Source organism: Schistocerca serialis, chromosome 2, assembly GCF_023864345.2.
Source record: "Schistocerca serialis cubense isolate TAMUIC-IGC-003099 chromosome 2, iqSchSeri2.2, whole genome shotgun sequence".
NCBI lineage: Eukaryota > Metazoa > Arthropoda > Insecta > Orthoptera > Acrididae > Schistocerca > Schistocerca serialis.
The window spans coordinates 287759098-287773127 of NC_064639.1; the positions used below are offsets into that span (position 1 = coordinate 287759098).

Below are 14030 nucleotides of genomic sequence, written 5' to 3' on the forward strand. Positions count from 1 at the left end.
ACCCTGCAAAAACCTAAGCCATAATTATAGGGATAACCACGACAACATTCCATCCCAAGACTTTTACGCTAAAATGTACAACTGCCCAATTCAGTTACTTAAATTCCTTAAAAATATAGGATTAACATTCAATTAAAAACCAGCTTGGAATGACAACCTACAAACCATCCTAAAGAAAGCTCTAAACAGAGTAAAACTACTAACTGGATAAAGACGAGGACTAAATCTCACTACAATCACCCATCTACATAAAATTCCCTCTATTCCATCCTAAACTATGGAAACGCTGCACGTAGCTCCAGTTCTCCCAGGTTTTACGGCTCGCTAGCTCAGATGGTAGAGCACTTGCCTGCGAAAGGCCAATGTCCCGAGTTCGAGTCTCGGTCCACCACACAGTTTTAACCTGCCATGAAGTTTCATATCAGCGCACACTCCGCTGCAGAGTGAAGATCTCCTTTAGGTATCGTTATTGTGTACATTGAACACAGAAGGTACGTAGCTCTTAGTGGCATTTCGAAATTTATTAATTTGTTTTGCTGTTATAATATGGTCCTAGTTGTGGCGAGCGATTATCTTCTGTGCATTTGTGTGTGTCGATTATACCGTTTGGAACAATCAGTTGCCAGTAGTTTTGTGTTGCTTCTTTCGTGTGTGTAATTCGTCTCATAAGTTTCAGGCAGCCACGGCATGAAACTGTTGAACCATCAAAGCCTCAATTGGCACAATTTTTACTTAGGCAACTGCATTTAAAATTTTCTGTAGAGATTTTAAACGAGTGGTCTCCCTGATTGTACGTTTGCGGCTATTTATATGTCGTGGCTGCCGCTATCTCAAAAGAGGAATATTTTTATTCCATTTAGTATTATTATTAAACGTGTTTGTTGTCAACGACATTATTTGCTTGCATTTGTTTTCCTGCACCTGACTCGTTCAGTTACTGTTGTGCCCCTCTCATGTCAAAGGTTGTGGACAGGAAATAAAACCTCAAATTTCGTCATTTGTGATGGCGTGGTTATCTTACGAATTCTTACTGACCGCGTCATTAGCAGTAATCTGTTACTTTGTGGTTGTAGCCCATCTTTTCCTTGCTTTGGATCACTTGCGTTTCTCAAAATTCAAACTGGTCGTTGGCCTTTGTTGTAAAAAAGGGATTACGTGAACTGTTACGTGTGAGGCCTGGGCGTTATAACAGTTAACCGTTACTTGTGAGGCTTGTCTGGAACCTGACTACCTCTTAACTGAATTACTAATTTTATTTTTTTATTTTATTACTACGATGCATTTCATGTACGCCGTGGCAGCAGCGATGTAGCTGTGTTTTGCCAACTTGTTTTTTTTACTAGCTTGTATTTGAATATGATTGATTGCCGTGGTATTGTATTTAAAACTTGTTAAATGTCAGTCAGTTTAGAGACATAGTTGTCTGACTGTGAATTTTGGAAAACAATGTTTCTTGAACTTGTACCTTAACATTGTAATTAACCTTTTGGCTAATTAGTTGTATAATAATTCCTTACAAGATTTCAGTACTGATACAGGCTTTATATTTATTGTTTTAAATTTTCCATCTTGATCAATTCTAAAATGTTTTGTGTCAAGTGCACTCTAATCAGTGTTGTAATAATGGGTATTAAATTATGTTTTTTGGATTTAATGTGCCCAGCACCTTACTACTTCCTCCACCCGATTCCTACCCGATTACTGTAATTAAAATGTAAAGTACCTGATGATAGCAACAGGCTGTCATAATGCGTCATGGCAATTGATATAGGTAAGTAGTGGATGAAGCAGAAAAATTATTTCATAAGTTTTATTAATTACTTGTTAGATTGTAGAGGGCGATATGAGGAACAAATTATATAGATGAGAAAGAGTATTATACCAAAAGAAAAATTAATCATATCCTTAAGCTCAATTTTTGGATTTTAATGTTATCATTCAGGATATTTTCAAACTTTCACTAAAGACAAAGTACAGAATCATGAAAGTATACAAGCAGAACAATTAACTTACTGTGTTTTCCATTTATGCAAAATTAAATCACAATTATGCTGACAAACGGCTATTCCTACGAGAAATGGCATAAAAATTCGATAAATCCTGTTCCAAAAAGGAGCAACTTGCGGTAGTTGATGGTGGTGTAGATGGCCGCGCCGAGTCGGCTTCTGGGCTTATCAGCTTTGATAAATTCATGCCGCTAGGTAATGTGTATTATTGAACTAACCTGGATTTTGCGACTCTTTGCAGTTCCTAAGTTGCATAAAATGCAATGGTAAATTTTTAACTAGATTCACTTCTTTTTCTCTTGATGTTTTGTAACACGCTTAAGACTTCAGACTGAAATTTTAAAGTTTCAGTGTCGTCAAGTAAGGACAATGATGGCAGAAGGCTGTTGAAGAACGCCATATGCCGGCAGCCACAGTGTTCTCTACACGGCTGATTGTCCGAAAACTTCATTTCCACATCAGACTCAACCTTAATATCATTCTTTCTTTTCCTTTGTGTAGCATAATTATTTATGATTTCAGGTTTTGGAATATATTCATAAATTTTTTCGTATTGTGCAGTTTTGCTTGCTTCACTCGTCACATTTGTTGGTGTAGATTCTTGCGGAAAATAGTTGTCTTGAGAGACGGATGTCTCAATAACCTTGTTCAAAAACAACATCTGCTCGTGGTACAAATAAAGCCTCGACGGCCTGGCGGGAAATGTCGATGATTTTTGTTCATGACGTTTCTTAACAGATTTCATCCACGAGTCTCTGGTTTGTGACCATTTCTTCAAAGCCAATTTGCCTGTAATAGAAAGTAAAGAGATTTTCACAACATTTCTGGTCTTTATCATCCAAAATTTCTCTAAATTCCTCTAAATTTCTGTAAAATATCAAGCTTATATCTCAACTATTAGAAACTTTGAAATAGAAGGAGCACGAAATGGTTCTAGGGAATAACGTGCCTATAGATTTCATTCGTTTGCCAAATGCACTTGAGGAATAGGAGAAGATATTTGATTCGTTTTGGACAACAGCAAATTTTTTCAGTTGTGTAGTGTCAGTTCAGAGTTTAGTTGCTTGACAAGATGAAGACCTAGCACATTGTTTATTGCACGAAGGTCTTAGTTCGTATAGAAACACATGGCATGATTTTGAAACAGTTGAAAATTCAAGTGTGCTTTAACCTTTTCAGGTTGCAATGAAAGATACGTTTCGTGGATCACTATTAAATGCAAAGACAAAATCTACGCTCACGGCCTGAATGCTGGTTTGAACATCACTGTGGTTTGGTAGTAACGGTCCTATCGGAGGTGATACGTTTTTGCCATCCTCCGACTTTTTAATTGATTTACCCAGACAGCTTAAGGTGGACTCTGAAGTACAACCCTGCTTATCATTTTCCACATCAAGAAAACTATCCAAGAGGTGAAATAGACAATAATCGAGAGAAATAAAACCTCTGACTGGCCGAAGAGTGCGCCTAGTAATTTCCTCTTTGTAGTCTGACACCTGCTTGGCTACCAAATGAGTAGTGAACGAAACAAAACGAATGTACTTACAACAATGAGCCAAAACATTATGAACACTTGTTTAATAGCTTGTTTGTTTGTCTTTGGAACGAATTACATCACTGATTCTGCGTGTCAGAGTTCAGACAGTTTGTTGGTAGGTTTGTGGAGGTATGTGGCATTAGATATCTCCGCACAGGTGATGTAATTCGTGTAAATAATGGGCTGCTGATTGGCGTACGCGATATTGGCGCCCTGTAGTAGCCCAGATGGATTCCATAGGACTTACATCAGGCGAATTTGGTCGCCGAGATATCAACGTGAGTTCCCTATGATGTTCCTTAAGGGGAGGTTTACTATCTCTTGGTTCAAAAAATCGATTTTTTAAATTGCGTTTTTGGATCTAAAAAAGTGTTTAGAATCCACCCCTGAAACGGTTTTTCAGAATACGGAACGGAAATGTTTGTTATTCGAGGTTGAACAAAAAAATGCACCTGCCTTTTTCACGCACCAGTTTTTTTCTTTCGGAGGACGAGTTATTGTTCCGGTGCTTGGGAGGAAACAGACAAAATTGAAATGAAAGTTTGAACGCGTGTGTTTGGAAGCTAGCCCCAAGCATTTGCATTCTGGTGCGAAGACTGTGGAGATTGCGACTTTCCTGGCAGTGAGCAGCTTCAACGAAAGGTATTCAGAAATTCTGCAGACCATGACAACGATGGACGTCACCCTGGGACACTATTCGACGCAGCTCGCCAAGCATTCATACGACCACCGGATTCAAGCGGCCGAAAAGTGCTTGTCACAGGCCGTACGAGCGGCTCTGGAGCAGCGCAGGATGGCCCAGATCGAGCAGAACGCCCTCTATGAGGATGAGGAAGGACTAGTTTATGGACCCGGAATAGCAAATTGAACCTAAGGTGGATAACATTGCATTTGTATGTAGTCAAAACTTCAGACGAGTTTTTCTCGAAATGACTTTCTATTATCGCGCGGTATGGTAACATCAAATCTACTGAACCGATTGGCATGATTCTTTGTTTCCGACAAAGCTAACTAAATTGTCTAGGAGTTGTTCCACTATTATTCCGATGCGTCAACTATAAATATTTTTACTTGGGCGACGAAGTCGAAAAATCGGTGGAAAAACTCTATTTTTTTTTTAAATGGCCGCCGTTTTGTTTCCTATGGTCCAAATAACTTAAGCGAGGTGCAACTCCTAAACAATCCTATAGACTTCGCTAACGTCGACTCAGTTTTGATTTCAGACGAGCCGGCTGACCTGTGACATACCTCGCGTGGAGGTCTACATCGAAATTTTGTTTCGTTCCGACGGCACTTCCGCCTTTGCTCTTCGACATTTCCGGTCGAAAAAATTCCACTTTGTAGACAAAATATTAATAAACATTTTGACCGAATTTGACATTGATATCTATAACTCATCCCGAGAAAAAAATTCTCAAAGAGCATGCTTTTTTCGGGCCGAAGATAGTGAACCTCCCCTTAATGCTCCTCAAACCACTGTTGCACGGTTCTGGCTCCGAGACACGGATAATTATACTGCTGAAAGATGACATCGCTGTCGGGGAAGACGTCAAGCATGAAGGGATGCACGTTGTTCGTAGCTGTCAGCATGTCTTCGATTACTACAGCAGGTCCCATGCAAGCGCAACAACTGCTCCCAACAACCTGCGTCCGTGGCGCGCTGCACGTTTCGAGCCGCCATTGACCTCGATGACGGCGTTTGTGGAGACGATCATCGACCTAGCGTAGCAAAAATGTCATTCATCCGAAGAGCCGACACGTTTTCATTGCTCGACAGTCAAATCCCGATGGTCCCATGACCACTGCAATCGTGGGTCAACATGAGAACATTCAGGGGTGGTCTGCTGCGGAGCTCCATGTTCAACAGTGTACGATGATCCGTGTGCTCCAAAACACTAGCACTGTGCTCTTTCGGCAGAGATGCCATAGATCAGCATCTATCCTAAATTTACATAGTAGACAAGCCTCCTAGCCCCACGTTCTGTGAAGAGCCGTACACGTCCAACCATTCAGCGCCTAGTGGTAGTTTCACTGTCATTCTACCTTTCTCTACATCTACACCTACATCTACATCTACATACATACTCCGCAGTCCACCATACGGTGCGTGGCGGAGGGTACCTCGTACCACAACTAGCATCTTCTCTCCCTGTTCCACACCCAAACAGAATGAGGGAAAAATGACTGCCTATATGCCTCTGTACGAGCCCTAATCTCTCTTATCTTGTCTTTGTGGTCTTTCCGCAAAATATAAGTTGGCGGCAGTAAAATTGTACTGCAGTCAGCCTCAAATGCTGGTTCTCTAAATTTCCTCAGTAGCGATTCACGAAAAGAACGCCTCCTTTCCTCTAGAGACTCCCACCCGAGTTCCTGAAGCATTTCCGTAACACTCGCGTAATGATCAAACCTACCACTAACAAATCTAGCAGCCCGCCTCTGAATTGCTTCTATGTCCTCTTTCAATCCGACCTGACATGGATCCCAAACGCTCGAGCAGTGCTCAAGAATAGGTGTTTTATAAGCGGTCTCCTTTACAGATGAACCACATCTTCCCAAAATTCTACCAATGAACCGAAGACGACTATCCGCCTTCCCCACAACTGCCATTACATGCTTGTCTCACTTCACATCGCTCTGCAATGTTACGCCCAAATATTTAATCGACGTGACTGTCTCAAGCGCTACACTACTAATGGAGTATTCAAACATTACGGCATTCTTTTTCCTATTCATTTCCATTAACTTACATTTATTCACATTTAGAGTTAGCTGCCATTCTTTACACCAATCACAAATCCTGTCCAAGTCACCTTGTATCCTCCGTAGATACTCATGACAGAAGCACATGAAAATTCGACCAGATTCGCCGATTTAGAGACACTCGTTCACAGGTTCTGCGTAATAATAATCTGCCCTTTGTCAAAGTCGATTATGTCAACGAATTTCCCCATTTGCAGCTCATATCTTCGCTAGGGTGATCCGAGTCTGTGTCGGCTCCGCTTACATACTTTTGTTACGGCGTCACTGGCCCGCAAAGACACCAGGCGGCATCCGACGTCGCAATGGGCAGTGTTTATAATATTTTGGCTGATCGGCGCATGTTGACATATTGCTCGGTGGCAAAGTTTCAGGCTCTCGAAACAAAGTGCTCTATACATTCTCGCGATTTTCATTTGTCACATAGTATGTCACTCTTTCAATTCGGGCAGTGGTTGTTAACTTAAAGAATGCTGGGTTGCGTCATAGTACGGCGTCAACGTTAAGCGGTTGGTCGCCCTATAGCTGGCTGGGTAAAACAGTTAAAACGGTCAGAGGAACAACACAGACATACATATACGATGCAATGTAGTGCCAAGAAAATTAAGGATCTGTTATATGACGCACAGTTTGGCTGTAGAAAAGGTAAAGACAACATAGAGACAATCTGAATTTGCAGCTGATAATGGAAGCATGACTTAAGAAAAATCAAGACACGCTCATAGGATCTCTTGCCGGCCGCAGTGGCCGTGTGGTTGTAGGCACTTCAGTCCGGAACCGCGTGACTGCTACGGTCGGAGGTTCGAATCCTGCCTCGGGAATGGATGGGTGTGATGTCCTTAGGTTAGTTAGGTTTAAGTAGTTCTAAGTCCTAGGGGACTGATGACCTCAGATGTTAAGTCCCATAGTGCTCAGAGCCATTTGAACCATAGGATCTCTTGACCTAGATACAACGTTCGACAAAGTAAAAGGGTGTAAGACATTCGAAATACTCAGGAAGATAGAAGTAAGCATAAGGAAAGATGTATAACGTGCAATATGTACAAGAACCAAGAGGGAACAATAAGAATGAAAGACCAACATCGAAGTGGTCGGATTAAAAAGGTTATAAGACAGGGAAATAATCTTTCGACCTTACTAAAAAATGGTTCAAATGGCTCTGAGCACTATGGGACTTAACATATTAGGTCATCAGTCCCCTAGAACTTAGAACTACGCAAACCTAACTAACCTAAGGACATCACACACATCCATGCCCGAGGCAGGATTCGAACCTGCGACCGTAGCAGTCCTGCGGTTCCGGACTGCAGCGCCTAGAACCACACGGCCACCGCGGCCGGCTTTCGACCTTACTGTTCGATCAAAGGAGCAATGACGGAAATAAAAGGAAAGTTCGGCTGTGGGATCAAAATTCAGTGTGAAAGGATATCAATGATAAGATTCACTGATGACATTGCTACACTCAATGAAACTGAAGAAGGATTACAGGACTTTTTGAATGGACTCAGCATTCTAATGAACACGCAATATGGATCGAGAATAAACAAAAGAGAGATGAAAGTAACGAGAAATAGCATAAATGCAATTAGTGTAAAACTTTTCATCAGAACTGGCAACCATGAAGAAAACGAACCGAAGGCATTCTGCTGCCTTTAATCAGAGTAACACGTGGTGGACGAAGCAAGGAGAACACAAGAATCTCACTAGCACAGACAAAGGAAGATTCAAGTACTCTACTAGTTCAAAAATTGGCCTTACTGTAAGGAATACATGTCTGAAAATGTACGTTTGGAACACAGCACTGTGTGGTAGTGAAACATGGATTGTAGGAAAGCCAGAAAAGGGGACAATCGCAATGTTAGTGCTGTAGTGCTGCCGAAGAATGTTGAAACTTAGGTGGACTGATGAGAGCCGGCCAGTGGTGGCCGAGCGGTTCTAGGCGCTACAGTCTGGAACCGAGAGACCGCTACGGTCGCAGGTTCGAATCCTGCCTCGGGCATTGATGTGTGTGATATCCTTAGGTTAGTTAGGTTTAATTATTTCTAAGTTCTAGGCGACTGATGACCTCAGAAGTTAAGTGGCATAGTGCTCAGAGCCATTTGATAAGATGAGAAATGAGAAGGTTCTCCGCAGAATCGGGAAACGCTGGCTAGAAGAAGTGAGAGGACTACAGGACATTTTTGAGACATCAAGGCGTAACTTCCACGGTAGTCGATGGAGCTGACAAAGGCAAAAACTTGTAGAATACAGAGATTGGAACATATCCAACAAATAATTGAGGATGTAAGTGCTACCCCGAGATAAAGAGTTAGACACAGAAGAGGAATTCGTAGCAGAGCTGCATCAAACGGTTCACAAGAATGATGACCCGTAACAAATAAAATAAAATAGTGCTATGGCTTCTGGTTGATGACAGATTCGAGATACAAATTTCACAACGTAGATGGCTGTCTAATATCACAGGACATAAAATGGACTTACCGAATTCCTGCCGCTGCTTCTGTCCAAGTAGCTCAAAATCCTCCCTCAGAGCCGCACATACTTCCCTCCACGCCGCATCCTTCAGCTTGCGGTCCTTGTAAGCGTAAAGAGTCTTGTCCCATATGACAGGTCTCTGCTGCACGAGCGCTATCAGCTGCTGCGTGTTTATTTCGTCCATGCCGCTGCACACGGCACCGCAGACAGACGCCGTCTCGGTCGTCATACGGCGGAAAAGCCGAGTCGATCTGCGCCGCTCAGCGCCGCCTGCAAACGCTGCCTAGCAACCAACGGCGGCACCGCCGGCGCCTGGCACGGCGATTTCGCCGGCTCGCTGCCGCCTGTACTGCGTCACGACCGTGTAGGTATAACACGGGGCGCGGGCACTAACTACACTGGACGTTGCCTTGACGCCGGAGCCGCCTTGTCAAACTCACCAAAACATTACCAAACTACTGTTTACGATTTATTCTTGTGCACGCAACAGAAAATATAACAGAGCTTTCTTGGCGACACAGCGTCAGAAAGGCATTTTTAGACATTTTTCTGGTCTGAAATGTGTATTTAACTCAATTCGCTTCGTTAATGTAACTTCCTATTTGTTATACATTTCGAATAACCAAGTGGGGAAGTACCAGGTGATCAAAAAGTCAGTTTAAATTTGAAAACTAAATAAATCACGGAATAATGTAGATAGAGAGGTACAATTTGACACACATGCTTGGAATGACATGGGGTTTTATTAGAACCAAAAAAATACAAACGTTCAAAAAATGTCCGACAGATGGCGCTTAATCTGATTAGAATAGCAATAATTAGCGTAACAAAGTAAGGCAAAGCAAAGATGATGTTCTTTACAGGAAATGCTCAATATCTCCACCATCATTCCTCAACAATAGCTGTAGTCGAGGAATAATGTTGTGAACAACACTGTGAAGCATGTCCGGAGTTATGGTGAGGCACTGGCGTCGGATGTTGTCTTTCAGCATCCCTAGAGATGTCGGTCGATCACGATACACATGCGACTTCAGGTAACCTCAAAGCCAATACTCGCACGGACTGAGGTCTGGGGACCGGGGAGGCCAAACATGACGAAAGTAGCGGCTCAGCACACGATCATCACCAAACGACGCGCGCAAGAGGTCTTTCACGCGTCCAGCAATATGGGGTGTTTTTTTTTTTGTTTGTTTGTTTGTCACTCCAAGCATGTGTGTCAATTTTTGCCTCTCTATCTGCATTATTCCGTAACTTATTGAGTTTTCAAATTTATACTGACTTTTTGATCACCCGGTACATAACACGAAAAGCTGTTTTCGTAATCGCCGGCCGCGGTGGTCTAGCGGTTCAGGCGCTGAGTCCCGAACCGCGCGACTGCTACGGTCGCAGGTTCGAATCCTGCCTCGGGCATGGATGTGTGTGATGTCCTTAGGTTAGTTAGGTTTAAGTAGTTCTAAGTTCTAGGGGACTGATGACCAGAGATGTTAAGTCCCATAGAGCTCAGAGCCATTTGAACCATTTTTTTTGTTTTCGTAATCTAACATCATATATACTATTTTCAATAGTGTTTTCTTGTCGGTACGCCGTATCCCCCGTATTACTTAAGCAAAATTAATGATTGAGACATCTTTTGCCAGATTTTGTTCACCATCAAAGACAAAAAACACAAATAGCTAATGATATTAGATTCTCCAAAAAACTTTATTTTGAATACATTTTTATAAAATCAAAGCAGAAGGTACCATCTATTGGTTCAAATGGCTCTGAGCACTATGGGACTTAAAATCTGAGGTCATCAGTCCCCTAGAACTTAGAACTACTTAAACCTAACTAACCTAAGCACATCACACACTTCCATGCTCGACGCAGGATTCGAACCTGCGACCGTAGCGGTCGCGTGGTTCCAAACTGAAGCGCCTAGAACCGCTCGGCCACTCCGGCGTACCACTATTAACAATCTGTTTAACTTACATGCACGACAGCTGTTGCAGCTGTTTTTATTCTCTACGCAAGTGTATGTAGTCTAATACGCGATTTCGATCATACATGTCGACGTAGAGCATTTAGAAGGCGCCGTCTACCGACAATTTAATTTTACTGTTATACACGACAGCAATTAGAGTTGTTTGCTTTCTTTAAGCAAGCGTTGTGCAGTGCGCGAATAAACTAAATTACATCAACGTTCATTATCACAGGTAAGTGCCGTTTACTTTTATAACTTGAGGTGAGTGCATCAGCACAGCTAAATTCGTTGACTCTGATAAAACTGTGCTCATACCCCATATTAACCTTCGGATCCAGCCTTTCCTTTCAAAATGAGAAGAAAACAATTCCCAATAAAAGTAGTCTTCGCTATGACCATTAATAAAGGTCAAAGGGCAGGAAAGAATTTACCAGAACCTTTTTTTCCCATGGACAGTCATATGTGACTTTTTCACGAGTTCACACTTTCAGTGATATTTGTTTATCCTTAAGACATATACAGCGGAAAAGTAAATGATGGTCACATTTTAACTGCTAACATTGTTTTCAAAGAAGCTTTGTAAAGTAAAGAAGTTTTAAAAAATAAAATTTTTCTGACAAAGACAATATCTGATTTTTGTATGTTTTACAATTAACCATGTTGTATATAATGATGTCCATTCTTTTACAGTGAGACTGATATTTTTTGTAAACTGAAGTTGGAGGGGGGAGAAAGGAAATGAAATGAAAGGGAAGGAACTAACGGTATCACATGCACTGGTACTTTATGCTGAAGCACTGACGATGAGTGAAAATGCATGTAGGTCGGGGACTCGAACCCGTGACCTCCTGCTAGGGATACTGTTCCGTTAACCACTGCGCCACCCACACAATGTTTATGGAATATGCGCAGACTGTCTAAGCACGCTATCCAGCTGACCCACATACCTATCCAGCGCCACCTATCAACAGGCCCAATCTACATCCTCCATCCTTGCTAAGCCGGCCGCTGTGGCCGAATGGTTCTAGGACCTTCAGTCAGGAACCACGCTGCTGCTACGGTCACAGGTTCGAATCCTGCCTCGGGCATGGAAGTATGTGTTGTCCTTAGGTTAGTTAGGTTTAAGTAGTTCTAAGTCTAGGGGACTGATGACCTCAGATGTTCAAATGGTTCAAATGGCTCTGAGCACTATGGGATTTAACATCTGGGGTCATCAGTCCCTAACCAGCCTAAGGACGTCACACACATCCATGCCCGAGGCAGGATTCGCACCTGTGACCGTAGCAGCAGCGCGGTTCCGGACTGAAGCTCCTAGAACCGCTCGGCCAACCACAGATGTTAAGTCCCATAGTGCTTAGAGCCATTTGAATCATGCTAGCTGGAGACTGAATGGTAATATGCATCCGCAGTGACGACTGTGGATTCATTGCCCGTCGAGGGGGATCAGTTACATGAATACGTCGTGTCTGTTCTTTAGGACATATCTGAAACAACAGACGTCATGCATTCGTACAAAAGACAAATATTTGTTACTACAAGTCAAAATATAATACCTTTTATTGATAAATACTTCTATTTACTTATTTCCCCATTACTATTTACCTTTCGGTTACTGATCTGGGTAGAGAGTGAATTATTTTCACGGGTCAGCTCCTGTTCCTTAGTTCTACAACGAATGTACAGTGTGCTGGAGGCCCTTGATGGTCTTTAAATTTTCCTGTAATTCTCGATTTGATTTCAGAATCCCTTGGAGTATTCTTCCGATTAATATTTGGCATCCCTCTTATCAAATCTGAGTCAAATTGTTTTTCAGGCTTCTTTGCATGAATCAAAATATTTGAGAAAACTCCATTAACGCATATGCAGTGCTTCAGAAGATACCTTACAATTAATTATACAAGTTCTCTATTCCTTACAAACTTCTACATTTGTTTAGAAGCAGTTATTAATTCAAAAATAACTGCAGTAGAAGCCATGGTGCTAGCCTATTAGCAGCAGCAGTAGTAGTAGTATAAGACAATGCTTAATTTCTAAAATTTTAGAAATCCATGCAAATATCAATTTGTGAAAACTTGTGATGAAACTAACAGTGAGAAATCATTTTTTACAAGATACTGTTCTGAAATTCAGGTTTGTAAAACATAATCTCTTATAATCAAAACAATAAAACGTCGAAATTTCATATAAACAACGTTGGCTACCGTGTCTGTCCTTATAGCACTGTCACTTTGCTCCTCAGTTCTGCCCGACACACATTGGTACAACTCGATAGCCTTCGCGAACGTCGCGTCATGTTTTCAACTGCTGCCAGCCACAATGAATGTCCAGTATTCATTAATAAAGCACTTAGCGATGAATGACGATGAAGATATTTCTGGCCCATCGGGTTCACGTTCAATTCCGACTTACCAAAGAGTTAGGAAAAACAAAACACGACGTAACATGAGACACTGAGTTAGGTGTTTAGTAAATACTATGAATACAGTGCTCTGTTGCCTTGGCGGATGACGATTTTGGACGTGGGTTTCCATCTGTGTATCGAAAAACAATGTAGATTTTAGAGGACTCCGAGAGAAAAACGAACTGCTTATGGAAACCTGTATCTGTAACCGTCATCAGCCGAAGCAGACAAAGCTTCGCATTCACAGCAGACAAGGCCTTTCTAAGCAGCAGCCAGCTCAATCTTCCACACTGACGATCGCGGCCATCAGTCGCCATTACTGGATAACAAACAGCATTGCGAGACGTCCCACATACAATCCGACAGCGTACAAAGCCACGTTTGCAGGCAAAGGATTGGCATAGTGGCAGGCACCGGGGCCTGTAACTTGGACGCTCTCTAGCGTCGTTGGATGACATTTCTGGTCATGGGTCCCTTTCCTTGATTTTTTGCTCAAGAAACCTTGAACAACCCATCGAAGTTTGTCACACCATTTTTGGAGCAACTTCTATTAAAGAAAATATTGCTTCAGCGAGTCCACTTATGAAATATATATATATATATATATATATATATATATATATATATGTGTGTGTGTTTTGTAACACACAATTGTAGGACAGGAATGGGTTTTGTGATCACATATTGGGATGTTTGACTACTAGGGAATCAAAGTAAACAGTGAGTTCTTGTCATATTTGCATGATTGTTTAATAGTAGGTTATTTTTTGTCTATATTTTGTATATTAAATGCCCAAGCGAATATGACAAGTAGTTCACTGTTTACCCTACAATTACATATTAAAAAATTCTTGTATATAAGAGTTTTGTATACATGTACAGGGTGGTCCA

General features: G+C 41.8%; 2 protein-coding genes across 5 annotated transcripts in view; both read right to left on the bottom strand.

The window, feature by feature from the left end:
- Positions 1-14030, bottom strand: part of LOC126457057 (allergen Cr-PI-like) — a 137361-nt gene that overhangs the window by 21496 nt on the left and 101835 nt on the right. The gene's annotated exons all lie outside the window — the stretch shown is intronic.
- On the bottom strand, positions 1903-8982 carry LOC126457059 (uncharacterized). Its single transcript, XM_050093056.1, has 2 exons — positions 8782-8982; positions 1903-2795 (listed from the first exon to the last, which is right to left on the bottom strand). Exons 1-2 carry the CDS (start codon positions 8957-8959, stop codon positions 2281-2283), a joined length of 693 nt encoding a protein of 230 aa, XP_049949013.1. The 5' UTR covers positions 8960-8982; the 3' UTR covers positions 1903-2280.